This window comes from Pieris brassicae, chromosome 4 (genome assembly GCF_905147105.1).
Source record: "Pieris brassicae chromosome 4, ilPieBrab1.1, whole genome shotgun sequence".
Taxonomy (NCBI): domain Eukaryota; kingdom Metazoa; phylum Arthropoda; class Insecta; order Lepidoptera; family Pieridae; genus Pieris; species Pieris brassicae.
The window spans coordinates 19,459,402-19,478,441 of NC_059668.1; the positions used below are offsets into that span (position 1 = coordinate 19,459,402).

At 33.1% G+C, this 19,040-nt stretch overlaps 1 protein-coding gene across 1 annotated transcript; it reads right to left on the bottom strand.

Annotated features, from left to right (window-relative positions):
* Positions 1–604: 604 nt before the first annotated feature.
* LOC123708651 lies at positions 605–18,457 on the bottom strand. The gene is made up of 5 exons (XM_045659466.1): positions 18,299–18,457; positions 7,918–8,026; positions 2,443–2,622; positions 1,314–1,450; positions 605–1,028 (listed from the first exon to the last, which is right to left on the bottom strand). The coding sequence occupies exons 2-5, from the start codon at positions 8,024–8,026 to the stop codon at positions 783–785; spliced, it is 672 nt and encodes a 223-aa protein (XP_045515422.1). The 5' UTR covers positions 18,299–18,457; the 3' UTR covers positions 605–782.
* Between the last annotated feature and the right edge of the window lie 583 nt (positions 18,458–19,040).

The following is a 19,040-nucleotide window of genomic DNA, read 5'->3' on the forward strand; positions in this document are numbered from 1 at the left end:
CGGACTGTTGAATATTTGACTATGGCAGGTATCGAGATAATGAGTCATCCGCCATGCAGTCCTGACCTGGCGCCCTGAGACTTTCATTTATTCCCAAGAAGTAAAGATAAAATTCGAGGTATTCGCTCTACGAGCCCTGAAGATGCGGCGAAAGCGTACGAAAATGCCATAGAAAAGATCCCTAAGGAAGAATGCGATGAATTGAAGAGAGGAACGGAGATCACTTCGATAAAAAATTAAAACAATAAAAGCAATTAAATATTGGCAACTTATTAAGCCGTTTTTCATTTTCTAACATTTTCAGTATTACCTTGGTATTCAAATATATTCTTTCCGATTTAAAAAAATGATTAAGAAACAGATACAGGAAATGCCACTGTTTTTTTTGTTGTTTTATTCTTATCGAATACGTATCCTTAACGACAAATAAGTTTTCTCTGCTATCTTGAGTGAATATATTATGCATATATCAAATATTATTTTTTTGCAGCACAAACACAGCGTTTTGCATACAGTCATGTAAGTTATACGATTGTTTTACCTTTAGAAATATATAATGCAACTAAGGTGGAAAGCCAAAATAATCGATAATAAATAAAACCAGTAACATTTATTAAATTTTATTTTATATACAAATAAAAATTCCCTTATGTAAACTTATCATAAATTTAAATTTAATTTCTTAATCTACTCTGTACAATTGTACGTCAGGCAGTGTAGAACATGGCGGTGCGAATAAATATGGACATAATGGGGAAAAGATATGCGAATTTACTATGAAATTATAGGCGGAGGCCCTTGTTTGTGCTGGCTACGTAGTTGAGTAGTTCCTCAGAATCTTCGCAAACGACAGGTTTCTCGTGGTAGCAGGCGACGTCGTGCCAGGCAATACCGTCGTTGTATACGTTGTTGAGAATACTTAAGCAAGACTCTGTGGTTCCGTTGATATCGAACTCAGCGTTGTCAGGTTGACGTTGCTTCTTGTGACCAGTCTGCGACCATGGGTTGTAGCCCCAGCCGTTTGCAATCTGTGGAACAATTTTATTAACAATCACTTCATATAAAGATTTAAACATTGCAGTTTTGATGTTATTTTGTAAGAAACGCCTCTCAATTTTATAAGCTTAAATAAAATAATATACAAGATCATTATGTAGTAGTTTCTTTAGGTGACTAGATTTTTCTAAGAATAGTTTGACATGCAATATTGATAGAGTGACTTAATTTGAGTTGATAGCTCATCCCGTGTTATTAAAATTCTTCACCATCCATTTTTATTTTACAATGACAGGTCATTCTAGAATGCAGCTTACCTGGTTGGTGGGTGAAATCCTCTCCCTGTTGGCGGACCAGAACCAACCTAAGATGTTCTTAGGTTCCAGGTCGCGACGAGATTCACAACCCTTGAAGTCACACAGGCGGCCAGACGTCCAGATGTACGGAACATCATCTGTAATTTAAATTATACCAGAAAAATCAAAACGAGGGCTTTCAGAATAGATTTGTTCGGATATTTCACAATTGTAGGTACTACAATAGTAACCATAGATACTTAAAAAAATAATAATTTTGACGCTATTGTTACAACGCTACCAGCGGTAACATCCAATAATGGGTATCCATCGATGCAATGCTTTCCTATGAATTTTCGATACATTTTTGTAATATTTGTAGTGTTGTCGCGGACATTGTTACCGCGCTATAGACAGAGTACCAACGCGGTTACATTTTTATAATCGCGTAACATATTATTGAGCGTGACTTTCAAATATTTTCTTAGTTAAATACAATTAAATATATAATTTAAATTATTTTAGGGTTGTAAATGTAAGAAATTCTAATAGAAGGAGTGATCAAGTAAAATCGATTATAATAGAAACATTTTTTGTATTTTATTTTAATTTAATGAGTTCAAGGATTGAATTATGAAAAAAAATTTGAACGTTTGATTAATCTACTAATTATGTATGCACACGTAATGCGTACCTCTATTTACTCACTGTATTTAGAATAACTCTTGCTTTGGAGATGGTTTTGAAATCGACATTCCTTGAACGTGTTAGGCAAACAGCCAAATATTGCAATTTGGAATGTTAACTGTCAATAATGTTTTTGTGGTTATGTCGAAAAGATTTGAAGGCGCAATTAAAAAAAAAACAAATATCAGTTTTTTCTATACGTAGATCTACCATAGTTCGTTTTCAACTTACTTTAAAAATATAGATAACTAATTTAGGCGGTACAAATAAATCCTAATTAAAAACGCATTTGTTACCTTCTTATTCTTTTAAAAACGTCAACTACATGGAATTTTTTTACGAGACTAAATTTGAGTCTCACGCTTGAATATGAGGTTTTTGACAGGACTCTAAAACTATAAAGGGTAAGAAAATGTTATAATATATGTCATACGTTTTGCCAATTAAATTTTATCAGGCTTACTTTGTTGGATAAGTTTGAAGATTAGATTGTTTTCCTCCTGGGTTTCCATGGAGACGAGATCCATACAATATTCGCGGCATATGTTTCTGCCATCTAGCCAGTCGACTTTCCTGTTTGCGAGCTCGGGCACATGACCACTGTAGAAGTAATTGTGGCCGCGGTAGTTGAACTCCTTCGGCCCTGGGGAAGAAGAGAATGTTGAATTACCATAATACAATACGTTATTAATATATCGGCAGTTTTTACAACGTATATAACCTGTAGCTTCATACATACCAATGGGCGATTAACCACCTGTGCCTGTCATAACCTGACTGTTTGGGTCTAAGGCATGTTAAACGTGCACATAGACATAAAGGTTTCAGTGCATAGCCCGGAGTCGAACCTGCTACCTCTATACACTGTTCATAGCTCAAGTTTGATTAGCATTATCACTTATTCTTGAACGTAATATAAGTCAAAAGGTATTATTCGATTAACACGCGTATTACGAATATACTTATGAGTATATTTGTGTCAAATCATTCTTTAATTCGAGGCTTAATAGTGCTTATGAATAACTACGTAGGAGTGTGAATGTAAAACGGAAGAGGAAACGATCACGCCTTTCGTGTTTGATTGTGTTTGTTCAACAGCATAGTCCTATCTCTGGTCATAGTTACCCAACACAGTGTCTTTCCGTTTCATCACAATAAAAAAAGTTACATCGTATCTTCTTTCGTTTATTATTTTCGTTCCGCGTACAGTATTAATGAAAATTTTCCTGAGTCACAAAGTTTCACGCGAAACTGAATTTTTATACAAATATTCTACGCGAGCGTTTAATAGTGTTTCAAAAGTTACATAAATCGTTTTTGTAGCTGATAATTATAATTTATAGGTTTTAATAAAAAGAGCAGTGGAGCTTTTTTTATTTAAGTTGTGTAATTCCGACAAAACACGAAATATAAATTCTAAAACTATTTTAACAAGACAATCGTTCAATTGTTTCTGTTTAAAATAGGAAAAGTTAAAACGAATTGTAGAACAGGTTTTGATATCAACTTTTTGCATAATGAGATTAAATTATTCTTATGAGTGTGAATGATTATTAACACTATTTCTTGATTTTCGTCAAGGCTAAAATTAGAAGTGTTTAGAAGATAAGTTTAGAAATATATTTAAGAACAAAAATACTCTCAGCCACACTCTTAAATACAGAGTATATTATACTCATACATTCTCGCATACTCGACATCTTACTCGACTTATTTGATTTAGATATAAGACATTATACTTTCAAAAAATGGTGGTCTGGAAATGAATGCATACTTAAGCATTCGAGTGGAAGAGAGACAGTTGCGGTGCAAGCGTACAATGAGCGAAACGGGACAATGAGTGTTACGGGACAATTAGCGCAACGTGACAAAGCGCTAGATCAATTTTGTCACAACCAAATTTCTGTTTTATTATTATTAAAGGAATATCCACATTTTATTACGATATAAGTTGCGATTACGGACAACATACAGTTACGTCGACTACTTGATGAAGCTTGGGATTTTAAATATGTTTTTATTAATTAGCGAATACATTACAAAGACCTTTTAGTAATTCCACTTATAGTACCGTAACAGTTGATAACCGTAAAAGGCGATAGTATATGTATTTTCAAATTTGTATTACTAAAAAGCAAGTAAAGTGTTAGCAACTAAACACCACAGGTATATAAATGGTTAGTTGCTTAGTATGTAAATCGGCAAACCATAGTTCATTAGATGTGGTAACATTAAAACCTATTGTTTTCAAGAAACGCGTGAAACGAAAAGCAATCTTGACCTTTTGAGTAAGAGTGAGTCGTGTACTTCAGTAGGTTACTAATTATAATAATTGTAAAACAATGTTGTAATGGACATTACAGATTCATAAGATGTTATCGTTCGCACTTTTAAATGCATTGATGTTGCGTAATTTGACCTCAAGTAGAATTACTAATTGTAAAGATACTGTTGCGTTGACGGGTCATGTACCCATTGACCGAGGCAATCATGGTCATGACATTGAAGATTAATATTTGCTAAAAGAGGAACTTTTACATAAGCCGACCTTTCCGTATTTCGCAATACTGTCTGGACATCGCGTTTTAAGTATTGGACTTTCATTGCCTTATATTATATATACTAATAATAATAATAAAACCAGTTGCTGAATTTGGATGATACCTACCGCATATCGGAAATCATTTCATTGCAATTATAGCATCTATTTTATTTTATGACATATACAATGATTTAGAATTACTAATTAATAATTGCGAGTATTCAATGTATACATTTGTTTCGATAAAATTGTTCGAAATATAAATTATATGTCAATTTTTATCATATGTCTAAATTAAAGCAAAGCTAAAGTGACCTCCAAATACTATCTGTCCTAGACACCTAATAAAAAAATAGCCTTGCTAGTGTAGTTACTAGTTTAACGGAGTGAAGACCTAATCTGTGCTTAATAATTAATAAATATTTCAAAGCCTTCTTTTTTATAATTTTTCCTCGTTATGCTTCTATAGATAAGCTTAATTATTAATTCTTGTCATTTATCGTGTGTGCCATCTTTGATCGAGGTAGGAGTCTCTGTCACGCGGTGGCAACAACCAACTGGGCCAAGGATTTTCTGCCGGATGTTCTTTTAACAATCAAACTGAGATGGCGTTAAATTTTATTCAAATATCCAAATGTGAAATGTTAAATATTGTATTCTATTTGATTTTACTTACAAGATGATATACACAACTTGATATTACGACGCAGTATCACGCAGTCACAATTATAAATGACAAATTTTACATATAAAAATTAAAACTCTCTCATATAAACGCAGTCTTAATAAATTCGCACAAATAATGACTTGGTTCTTTAATTTTATATTCACAGGCACAAGAGTACGACGACTGTTTCTCTATACCGGGTCTTTATAATTACAGTACCTACACTTTTTTTTCTTGTGTCTATCCAGCCAGCAGATTGAATAGCAATGAAGGAGGTTAACTTACCAAAAAATTACAATTCTTTATGACCACTGATATAGCTAGTAAAAAAGATATATCAAATAATTTATTTATTGGGATTGCAAAAATATCGATAATGAGGTGCTATTTTCATTGTAAGCGACGATTGTTAGACCTTGCGCAGTGACAGACAGATGTGTGAACCGTGATTGTGTGGAACACAATAGTGTACAATCTCATGATTCTGTCAGCATTGTTTCGTTTAGGGTAAACCTAGTTTGGACACTGGCCACATTTTTATTTCGAAACATGTTTGTATTGAATTATCTTGCGAATTTAGTGGTGTTTCTACATTTAAAGTTAACATAATCCAATGAATTATGATGAAGTTTTCTACGGACTTTTTGACCATATCTGTTTCAAGTACAAAAATTCGACTTGATATTTCTGAAATACGCCATAACATTTAATTTTATTAGCAATGCCAGTAAGCAATAGTTCGTGTTTGTTATTTACATCATTAAAATATCAATAGGCGCACGTAATGATAGATGCCTCTCAGTTATTTTGAAATTCGTATTGTATTGATGATTTACAACCTTTACGAAATATACCATCGATATTTACAATAATTAAATCGAAGGTCGGAGTGTTTCACATTGTAATAAATATCACAGAGTATATTGGAATTTCACATGTTACTGGCCAGTTAGGAAATCAAAACCATAGAGCAAAAATAAATGAAACCAAAACCGTAAACGAGGCTAAAGGGCAATACTTTTTTTATTTCTAAGGTAATATTTACTTTCGTTTAAAATAATTGCTTACGGGTAAGTTTAACATTTCACTTCATAATTGTATCGAAACGAAAACATTAAATATGGTATTACACCTTTTTAAACAAACTTATATTGTACTTACATGGAACTCGCATTACACTCGTATACTCCTATTACAAGTAAGTTCAAAGAACATTCTACTGGATTTTGTAGTGGCTGTTTAAACGTTTCGCTTATAAAATAATTAGTTTAATAAAGTTACTATACAGGGTACAAATCCTCAAAGTAAAGAATAATCCTTAAAATATTGATCAAGTAAATAAGAAAAATATCTATACATATTTTTTTATAGTCTTTGTTTTAATTTCATATCAGATACGTCGTAATAACATATAATAAAATTAACATATTGTTTAATATTAATTGATTGTAGAAAGCTGTGTTCCTTACGTGTACACAATAGTAATTTGTTATGGTTTATGACAAAACGTAAATTTCTACGTTCCTAGTAAATATTGTTAGTACTTTCTACTTGCTAAGTTCATTGTACCTCATTTCCTATTCTAGAAGTTTGTTTTATAAGATAAATAACTTTGCCTTGTTTTTCGTAATTATGTATGCATGGGGCACAAATATTTCTGCATCTGTGTCAGTGATAATCTAGTTAATGATTATCAGTTTCTAACAAGCCGAAACAAAAATTCTTTTACCGGTGTTGGAACTCAAAATTGTTAAGACGGCGGTGATAACTAGATACACGAAAGCTACGAATTTAATCACTTCTAAGTAAAAACCAAGAAAATCATTATAAAGAAATGTGAAACTAGTTTGTATTTTTGAATATTATACAATGCATGTGCAATAAGGTATTTATTGTTAACTTTTGTATCTATAATAATAAAGCGTAAATATTCTTACTTAAGCACACAAATAGCTGATTTTGTTTAAATGGATTAGACATTAGAAAATAATACGCGACCTTTAAGTATATTTATAAAATGACAAAAGAATATCTGTTTGCACTAATTGTTTGTCTTTCCGGAAAATAACTACGATTGTCAGTTTATGGAATAACGAAGCTTAACAAAAAGGCACTTCAGTACACTGTTATCCTAATTATTATATTATACAACACTATGTACATAATGATCACATAACAAAAACAATGATTTAATTAATATGCGTTCTAATAATATCGTACGCAACACTACGAAGGTGACAGACAAGACGAGAATATTCCATAAATAATTAGATAATAAGAATCGTCTATCAAAATTAGACCACCATAAACAACCTTAACATTTAAAAACCGGTTACTGTATGACATAACTTTACTCTCGTTCAGTTATGCAATTTAAGATTTAACAGCTGATTGATATGATATGTTGTAATGGTATTTCTATATAGTACTTTTGTCGGAAGTGTATTTTATTTATAGCATACGCTAAGGTCACTATATATTAAAATTACTAAGGGCCCCACACAAAAGTACCATACAGAAGACGTCCCCGTAAAGTTTTTAGATTACCATATTAGATCTTATTGCGATTAACGTATTTCCGAAAATCTGACTCAAGATCTGGCCCTTGTTATCATTTTAAATATTTATATCACTCAAGCGGGACTTACGGCAAACCCTGTTGAATCGATTTTTTTATATACAATTGTGTCATATATTTTAAAATTCACAATGTAATCGGTTTTACTTACTATTGGCACACTTCTGAGGGTTTGGCAGTGAAAGAAAACGACCGGGTTTCTGGGCTGCAGCCAAAGCCGCTAACGCTGCGGCACACGCCACAACTAACCACGCCTGCATCTGAAAATCAAAAACAAAGTTAAATTAATTAATTAAACGCCAATGTGTTGGTTAAATCTTAAATTTAATATTACACTATTAAAGCGTGCAAGAGAATTGTGAAATATCCTCTAAATTTCACGACTCTCTAGTTTTTGGGGTTTTTTATACTCGTATAAAACGGGTGTCAAGGAAGCACAACTTAACCAATAATTGTTTTGTCGCAGGCTACAACAACCCATGGGTGCGATACCAGCATTTAGGCTACCAGTAGGTTGAGACTTTCTTCTGGACAGAGATCTTAGAGACTAAAAGTCTAACATTGCCGTTGCCCGGAAAATGTTGAGATCGGACAAAGGTGAAAACTATAGTTTTTTGAACATTTCACCTGTTAAGTGCCCATAGAAATAATACACTATTTTATTGGTTATTATAATTATTTTCTATTGATAAGCATTGATAGCTGATCAATAATAATTGTAAGGTCAATACAGTGAAGTGAAGAGGAGTTTAAAACAATAAAAAATTACTATTCATAAATATTGGGACATTCTTTAGTTTGTATATCCTAATTTCTATGCACACATTTCAAGGTACAGCTAATAGTATTAAATAATATTGAAATATATTATAAACATTTCTAAGGTATTATTGATATTAGTTAGAATAACAATAATATTTGCCAAAGAAATTAACGGTTAAAGGTCAAGATCGAATCAACGTAGAATATTTACTTGGTCACGCAGTAATACTTCAATGTCTTCATTTTGTATACGGACAGTTTTATTAACACTTTAAAAACTATGTATTATAAAAAAAATATTTATTAACGTAAGATATAAAAGAAAAGAGAATGAAGACATATCTCAAAACGCTTCGCTAGGAACTTAAATTGCTTGTGTATAAATCGGTGAAGCAATTTCGCTAATTATGATTTGTATTTCATTATATATATAATATATATTGTATTTGTGATGTATCAATTGTGTCTTTCTTGAATAAATGAATAAGATTTATGTATTATATTTTTCAACTACCTAACTGCCAATACCAGCGAACATAAAAAAGCATATAACTCAGCCTCCAGGTCCTTCAAACGGGAAATCGCTAAGGCAAAGTCAGAGCACATCGCCAGATTTGGCGAGAGATTGGCCCAACTCCCTTCGGGGACCCGAGCCTTCTGGTCTCTCGCCAAAGCTGTACAAGGGAATTTTTGTCAGCCATCGATACCACCGCTGCACAGAGAGGATGACTCGCTCGCCCACACTGCGAAGGAGAAGGCCGACCTCTTGGGCTGTCTCTTCGCGTCCAACTCGACTTTGGATGACCGGGGGACATCACCACCGGCGATTTCGCGGTGTGATAATTCAATGCCGAAAATCACATTCCGGCAACGTGCTGTTCGCAGAGCACTATCTTCCTTGGACATTCATAAGTCGAGCGGGCCGGATGGTATCCCTCCAATTGTGCTGCGTACTTGTGCTCCTGAGTTGGCTCCGGTCCTGACGCGCCTTTTCCGGTACCTGTACTCGCTCGGCACTGTCCCGAAGTGCTGGAAGACCGCTTCGATACATCCGATCCCTAAAAAAGGCGATGGCTCTGATCCATCCAACTATCGCCCAATCGCAATAACCTCCTTGTTCTCCAAAATAATGGAATCCATTATTAATGGCCAGCTCTTGAGTTATCTAGAGGGCCACCAGCTGATTAGCGATTATCAGTACGGCTTTCGTCGTGGTCGTTCGGCTGGTGACCTTCTAGTATACCTTACTCATAGATGGGCAGAGGCCAGCATCGGAATACTTGGCGTTGACATATCGAACGACGTTCAGTTTCGCGGTCATTTGGAGGGAAAGGCTAAATTAGCCTCCAAAAAGCTTGGTGTGCTAAGCAAGGCGAGACGGTACTTCACTCCGGGCCACCGCTTGCAACTCTATAAAGCGCAAATACGGCCCCACATGGAATACTGTTCTCACCTCTGGGCGGGGGCTCCCCAGTACCAGCTCCTTCCACTTGACCGTATCCAACGAAGAGCGGTTCGAATCGTCGATGACCAATCCCTCTCCGAGCGGCTCGATCCTTTGGCGTTGCGTAGAGATGTGGGGTCACTCTGCATCTTCTACCGCATTTACCATGGAGAGTGTTCCGAGGAGTTGTTCGGATTAATACCTGCAGCTGAGTTTCAGCATCGGACGTCGAGGCAAAATACAAAATTCCACCCGTATCACCTCGACGTCCGACGTTCCACGACTGAGCGTTTCTCAAGGCAATTTTTGCCGCGCACCACCGCTATGTGGAACCAGCTGCCCACTGAAGTATTTCCGAACCAATTCGACTTAGGGTCCTTCAAGAAAAGAGCGTACAAATTCTTAAAAGGCCGGCAACGCACTCGCGAGCCCTCTGGCATTGAGAGTGTCCATGGGCGGCGGTATCACTTAACATCAGGTGAGCCTCCAGCCCGTTTGCCCCCTATTTTATAAAAAAAAAACTAACTTTCTACTAACTCGAAATGATATTTGTTAAAAATTGTATTGGTAACATTAAGTACACTCAAAAAATTAAGTTGCTTTTCGCTTAGAATTTTGCACACTTGGAAGCTATACGCCACGTAAACGTATGCGAAACATATTAATAATAAACAGTCTTTAATCAGATATAAGTGTATCTTTTAAATCTGTGTAATTTTAAATAGATAACAAACACGAAATAAAAAACATGAACAATAGATGAAGATAATATTTTAAGTCTATGGTATACTTAAAGATACAATTACGTAAAGGTTGTATAATACGAGTCGACTAAAAATATAAACATTAAGCATATGAGCTACCACTATTACCGGTTTTCTTTTATATATTTTTCTATTATTTAGGTAATTCAGGCCGACACTTGCGAGTATTCTGGGCAATGTCTATGGGCCGCTGCCAGTTTGGCCCCTGTGATATAAAAAAAGTTCAAGTTCAATGCTGTAACGACCGACGAAGGAGGTATTTCAATTATGTTCATTGTCTAAATTTATTTTCATAGACGTTTTGAATCTGAGCTCCATTCTTTTTTCATTCAATGCTTCATTTTTGGATTCATTGACTTTTCATCTAATAAACTCGTAAAACAAGTTCCAAGAACGTATTACGTAATTATATTCGTTTTTCAATCTCGTACATGGTATTATGGCGATGATGTTTAAATGCCAACTAGGTTAATAGATTTTTAATAGGCCGTCTATCTAACAAAATGATTAGCTATCATAACATTAGGTCATAGTATAACTATTACGTCTATTATACTGCTGCAGATTAGGGATACTATATTTTATATTTAAACCTGGGTTTGATTTATGACGGAATATTAATTATTATTAAATGATTACCAAAATCAATAAAAGTAGTAATAAGGTTTCGTATTTGAACGTGTTTATACACGTTATATTATTATAATACTTCTTTAATAATACTTTAATTACTTTCTGAAATTCCACACGCTTTAAAAGCGTTTTTTTTTAATACCAGCTGATCCGAATTATTTTACCCTGAGATTATTCCACAGATTACAAAAACAAGCAATCGGATTGTAAAGCCTCCTTATTCGTTACAACAAAAAAATAAAACACTTAGTGTTTTTTTTGGATAATTGAACATAGATAATGTACACTTCAGTGTACCTACTTATATACCGGGTGTCGGTATATTATTAAATATAATTTGAAAACAGATTTTCTAAATATTCAATATTTTTATCATTATTGCATCAACTCTTAAAGGCTATTAATTATTATTTTAAAATACAAATAATATTAATACATCATAAGTTTTTATAAAATAACTATAGATAAATAGCTGAAATAAAATAAATAAAACTTAGATGAGCCTACGGGACAGTAATTAAAGATGCCATAGCATGGGTGTCCATGAGTTATGGCAAGTGTTAGTGGGTGCGTGACCGGTTTTTGACGAAGTACGCTCTTTTTCAAATACTTGGAAGTGGTTTCTCCTAAGAATGTGAACTTGTCTCCTATGTATTGAATTCATGTAGATTTTATAAGATATAAATGATACACCTAACAATGACACGATGTATAGAAATAATTAATGAACTGCATAGATTAACAGACGTTGTTAATTGTCTTAACATAGGGTCTGCTTCGTGTCAGTTCCTATACTGTAAGTAATAGTTAGTCTTTTTATAAATATTTTAATCTATTACTCATTAATGTTGTGTTGTTTTTTCTGTGTATTGTTTGGTATGTGATATATATGTAAATATTTACAGCATTGGACTAATCCGTAATGGTACCTTATTTTGTTAAATTAATCAATAAGAAATCTATTATATTTTTGGCTTTCGATGCTTTAGCTTATCTCAAGATATAGTGGACATTGATGTAGTGGTACCAAGCTTATCATATTACGTAAAAGCCGGTCCGGAGAAGCCTCCGGCGACATGACAAACACTAACGAAACATTCGACCCAATTTATAAACAAGCGTAAAGTTAAGGCATGTCACAATGTGCGTGACGTCACTAAAAATTTTCACTTAAAGGCTGATATGTTAACCGACTTCAGCAAGACCATATAGGAACTTATTCGATTTTCATGATCGTCTCTGTAACTTAGGTTATCACGCAACCCGGATGTCAAGGAATAAATCGCCCCCAAAACAATGTTTCGAGTTTAGTGTTCTACTACAAAACAACTTTGTGTTTGAAATAATGAATGGAACAGTCTTCTGCGTCTCATTGCATTTAATATAGGGTCGAACGGTGAAGGAAAATATCTTGAGGAAACCGGCCGGTCAGGCACAGAAGGCTGATCACCTACTTGCCCATTTGATCATGAAACACATACAGAAATCTCAGACCTAAAAAAGGTTATCTTTGATTTATTTTCATTATTTTTTATCTTTATTAATAACTTGACCGCTTCAAAGCTTCTCATACAAAGTCAACTTATTAGTTCATAAGTTCATACATACAACATTCAGAGGTATAGACTAAACAGTGAACGTTTTTATTGAATTAAAATGGCTCTATCACGACCATTACTCCGAATGCCATAATCAAGATCATCAGTAACCTTACGCTATAAACGTCGATGAGTAAAAACCTGTGTCTATTCATATGCTAATATAATCTCCATGGTAGCATCATAAGATCACAATTGCCGTGTTTCCACACCCGGAAACAGGTGTTGTTATGCGGATTGCGCTGGAGTTGTAGTATATACAGCCTTGACACGTTTAACTATTCAATGGATGGTAATTGCATTTGTTAATTACGAAAATCGTTCAATGATTATATATAATTTAAAAAGCTTTACAAAAAAGCCTTAGCCTTAAAAGGCTAAGCTTTTGCGTAAAATAGGAGCACCAACTTTTATATACATAACAAAATACATATGAGTATTTTACGCTACTTAAAACATTGTATGGAAAGCTTACTTTTGTATAGTGCTCTTTTTTCTAAAACAAAGCATTGGCTCGATATACGGGCGACGAGTAGTTGAAGACACGACGCATTTGGTCTCTAAATCAATTATCAATAAAATAGGCCCTTTCCAACCAACCAACCAACAAAAACCATAGATAAGAGGTGCGCGGTCGATATCGTTATTTACTTCGATTTCTTAACGCATAAGTAGAACCAGTAACAGTTTATGTAACGACATATTTCGGAATCTATATCACCAAAGTACTGTCAAATTAATTGTTCTCTGTTGATGTAATATTCTTTGATTTACGGGAGATCACCACTATACTGATCTCTCGCGGTCCATGACTGGTTTAAAACTAAAATGTAATAAATTTTTGTTTTATTTCAATTACAAAGTTTAAAACGTCATGTGATTCAGCTCTGCTTAACAGGCAAAGTTGTTGTCGCAATATACAATGAATTTTGTATAAACATTCTCGACTCGTTTAATTAGAGCTTCCTCGTCCACATATGGCAATAATGCACGCATAAATTGACATTGTTTGCAATTTAAATTCATCTTGTCTTGTTTGTATTTCTAAACACAATGTAGATGCATGATGAGCAACCAGTTTATAATATAAGCTTCAGCAGAGATGTTTACGCAATATGTTTCATGTTTTTCTCTAGAATCATCGCAAGCTTTATAAATCACACTACATTATGTAACATTGTATAAACGTAGTATCAAGCGGCTAATTCTCTAGTTATTTAGAGGGTTTTTAATATGTATTCGTAAATAAACCTCTTTTGAATACCACTAAAAGATATTGGATTTTATAGAAATTGATTAAAACACTCCAGAAAATCGGAAACATAATAAACAACTTGAAAACTTTTGATTAATTCCGACCTATTTACTTTTTATGTTTTCGGATGTATGTACTACAAAACTTTAGCTGAATTGTTATTCAAATTCGACTCTACAAATCGAAAAATACACTTAGAAACGCACCTATGTATGTCGAAATTTTAGCAGTTAAATCATATGTATCTCGAAGTTCTTGTCAAGTCGAAAACTTGTTAACTCGAGTTAGTTTTCTACTGCACCCAAAATACATGAAATTTCTGACTGTAATTTGTTCTTCTATCCAATACTAAGATAGCAACTAAGATCGATTGATTACTAACTCTAACTACAACTACATATTTATATAATCTGAAATAAATCATTTATTATTATGTATGTGTAATTAATTGTGCCACAGATTTACTTCATATTATATGCTGTATGACTGAAATGTTTAAGGTCTTTAAAATATTAATAACGCCATATATCGAAGATTTGCGACATAACTATAATGTTAAGTGGCCCATAATCGTCGCACTACATTGTATTTGTAATGCAATAGCAAAGCGATGCTTAGCCACAATGCATTTCCAAGGGGTTTTGCAATGTCTCGAGGCCAGCCATCCGTCAGACTCGATCACGATCCTGTGCCATCGTGAGTAACATTAAGCCTTGCCAAACGCTTCCAGTACAGTAGAACTGCTACGCGAATACAATGGAATCTATATATTCAACTATTTAAAAAGTGACTTCAAACAAAAACACTAATTTCATCATTTCGTTCTAAATTTAATAATAGGATTGCCATCAAACCATTTATGAATATGATTCTAAACCCTCTGAAAAGTATCTTCAGACAGAGGAGCTTTGACACGTGCAATTTTCGTAGTCTATGTTTAATTCTTTTCTATGTTGTAATTATTATATAATTAAATTCTAAAAGTTTGTTTAAATATGTGATGTGAACTTTATGAGTACATTCATATTAAAAAAATAACTATAATCAGAACAGATATAGAATTAAAACCACAGATATACATATATCTTTAGCATCAAACGTCAGTCGCGTATATACCCTGACCCCGAATCATCGAATCGAATGAGATTTATCGAAGTTCCACTATGCCGTAATTATCAACGTACGAAGGATCTTATTACACACTGACAGTATGACACGCATTGTTCGAGACGTCCTACTTTCGATACGACGGGGCAAAAACATATTTCAACAGATGTTCACTTGTTTTGTTTATAAAAACAGTCTAGGCCGTGGAATAATATTGCGAATTAGCCATAAATGGATACATATTATGTAATCTATATTGTTCTATAATTTTGTTTGTAATAGCATAGCATAGTTGTTGTCTACATAACTCAAACTCAAAATATCATTCTTCATAGTAAATTGATTCTAAATTTAAAATTACTACCAGTTCGTAAGTCAAGGGCGTTGAGCTGGTAAGTAGAACAGTTATAAAAAAGAAAGTAATTCAGCTTATAAATAACATGGTTCCAGTTAGTTAGTTCTATTTTTTTGTTTTATCAAATAGAAGAATTATATATTGTTTAAATACTTTATAAAAACGAAATTTTATGTTTTAAGCCTTAATTACACTTAATATTTTAAAGTTTAATTATAAAGATATAATCCAGTTAAATACCTTAAAATAGTATATATTTGCCATACTAGTACGGAATTTATTATAGAATCTAATACATAAGTACAATATTTATTGCTTCGCGTAGCAAGGCCTACGAAATCCCTATTAATTAGGCCAACTATCAATATATAATCATGTATTTATAATATAAATAATATAATTTAACTTCATTAAAATAATAAATAGTATTATGAAGTTTGTACTGTAGTGAACACAACTTGATTGGTACTTATCATCATTGTATCGTACTTTGCATTTTAATTCAAATTCTTTGGCAACGCAGTCGCCTCAAACATAGCAATGGAACAAAAGAATTTATATTCAGGTCATAGATGACCCGTCATTATTTTGCTTTTACGTCCTCATAATCAAGAGAAACTTTTTTATGGCTATACACGTATATTTGAAATGCTAGCTTAACTAAAGTTGTTATGTACAATTATGTTTAGATTCAGAGTCGATACTAAGCGGGAACAGAGACTTGTATGTCACAATCTACATGTTTCTCTAGGTTTTTGATATTAGATTAGGGGTCACACTTAGTGCTTAGCCTTGACTCTAAATCTTAATGTTTTTTTTATATTTTCGTATACTAATTCATTTTTACAAACTAACAAAACGTTTCTTTGTATATCTGAAAAAATATTGGAAGTTTAAAAATATGTATCCAGGTTTCTTTGAATTAAACGCAATTAATACGAAATGAAGATAAATAGTTGCAAACTGCTAATATTAAACTCGTGAGATAGTGGTGTATTAGTTGCTGGTAACTAGGGCAATTTGTACCAAAGTGTTTACTGGTGTTGCAGTTTATTAGAGAAATGCGAAATGTCAAATAGCACTGTTTTGCAAATGTAAAAAACATACTTATCATTAGCACTTTATGCCAAAATTAATAATGTTTGCGATTTCACTCGATATTTTCGCAGACTTGTATTTTTTTATTACAATTTATTATATATAGAAATCACAAATATTATCGAATAAAATATTTTTGGCCCAAGACAGACATCATTAATTAAGTTATCAAATATAGATAAATATCGTCTGTGAAACTATATAATTTAATGAGTACAGTATCCACATGATTGACTTGTTGTAAAGATCTTTAGAATAGGTTACTTAAGAAATAAACGCCGATACTGACATGACATATAAAAGACATCAACGCGAGAGAATTTAATTGAGGTACGGTATCTGACAAAATAGTAGATCTTTGTAAACTTCCAAGAAAATTTTTACTAAAATAAAATTAATCTAAGAATTATAAATTATATATCGTTTTTGCTTTACGCGACTAGGCTAAAAAAAGGTGGATAGAAGAAAAAGAAGCGTTAGCAAGAAGCCCATTGGCTTCTTGCTAACGCTTCAGAGAGCTAAGACAGAAAGCATGGATATTTGTAAAAAAACTGGAGGACGCCTTTAGTCGTGAAAGGGTTCCAATCAAGGGTACTGAAGGAAGTTCGGATATTAGGGTAACAACAAAAGTGTATATATATCTGTTGACATGTTAAGTGTACATGTTTACCCATATGAATACAGTTATTTTAGTTTATAACTGAATATTAAACATTATTATAACGCGACTAGAGTATATAAAGAAACATGATTAATTGCAAGTAAATAAATTTCATAATTGTAAGTGTGAATAAAGTCGTTAGGAACATCTTACAAATTTCACGTGGCGTTATTACATCCACCAATTGTACTATAACGTTCACATAGTTAATGTTTATTGTAACTTACCCTTGAACTATTGCCCAAGCAAAGTATAATTTAAATTATTATTAAGATTAATATTATTACGTCTATTTCAACTTAATTTTTATGCCCCAGCGTAAGTTTAAGGTTATACGGCTTAAGTCACTAATTAGTTATTAATTTTATTGGTATATGGATTTTGGAAGCCAAGGTCAGCTTTTATTTGAATAATTTCGCAACCGGTTTTGACGTTAATTCTAAAATAATTTGTTATTTGAAAGTATGTATGGACCTTCAAAATATTATGAAATTTTATTTAAATGTTACAACTAAGTTAAATTATTCCGATTTAAGTGAAAATAAGTCGCTAAAGGGCTTTAAAATTTCAGCAAGTTTGTGTTGAAACCACAGTTTAACATACATACAAATTTCGTTGTTGACTTTAGAAAGCTTGATTTTAAGAAGAATGTTTCATTTAGTTATAGTAAGTTATGAAAAGAAGCATTATTTATTATAATATTAATTCTCAGTCAAGAGACAATTTGATAAAAACATACTGTATTCAATAAACTTTAGACTTCAAAACCACTGTATTTATTTAATTTCTGAAATGTATTATTGGATCGTAATCCTGGAACAAATTCCCTTTAGATTCTTTAAAGTTAAGACTTACCTTGTATATTTTGAACGGCGGGAAAAAACACACGTACACTTCTGTAATAGCTCGCGGCAGGTCTCGACGATGTCTTTTATAGTGAACGTAGCGGGGATGCGCGAGCGCATGTGGGGACGATACGACGATCACGAGCTTGGAGCCAACAATATCTGACCTCTGGTCAACGATGCTGGACCAATTATAAGAGTATATTGAATGTCATCTGTAATATATGTGTGAAAATGAAATAAGCTACGTTTCTGAGATTTATTTGTTTGTTTGTATTTCAATGTTATTATTGTCATAACTACATAACGACTCGACCGCTTTTGATAAACTTATCGTAGGTGCGTCTTCTACGTGCGATAAGTTTTACCGGCAAAAATCTAAAATGGTTTCTATGTGATTCGGGCCAATTGTTTAATAATTGAATAAAAATGTGTCTCTTGTTATATGGTAGGCACGTTTTATTATTATTATACCTGCATGCCTAAAAGGTAGCCTTCATTCTGAAAGCTTCTTCAATCCGCTTCCGGTCAAACCACTCAAAGTGATTTCCCTGGCTGTATGGACTAAAGTTCTTTGCCTTTCCCATTAGGGATAAATTAATATCATCATCATCAAAGTGATTTCATATATAGTTGTTTTATTTATAATGGTCTTCATATTATAATATAAGGGGAGCCAGAATGTGTCAAACCTAATATGTTTATGACTTAAGGGAGCCAATCGCTATGTCTTGTTGTGTCAGCCACAGAGA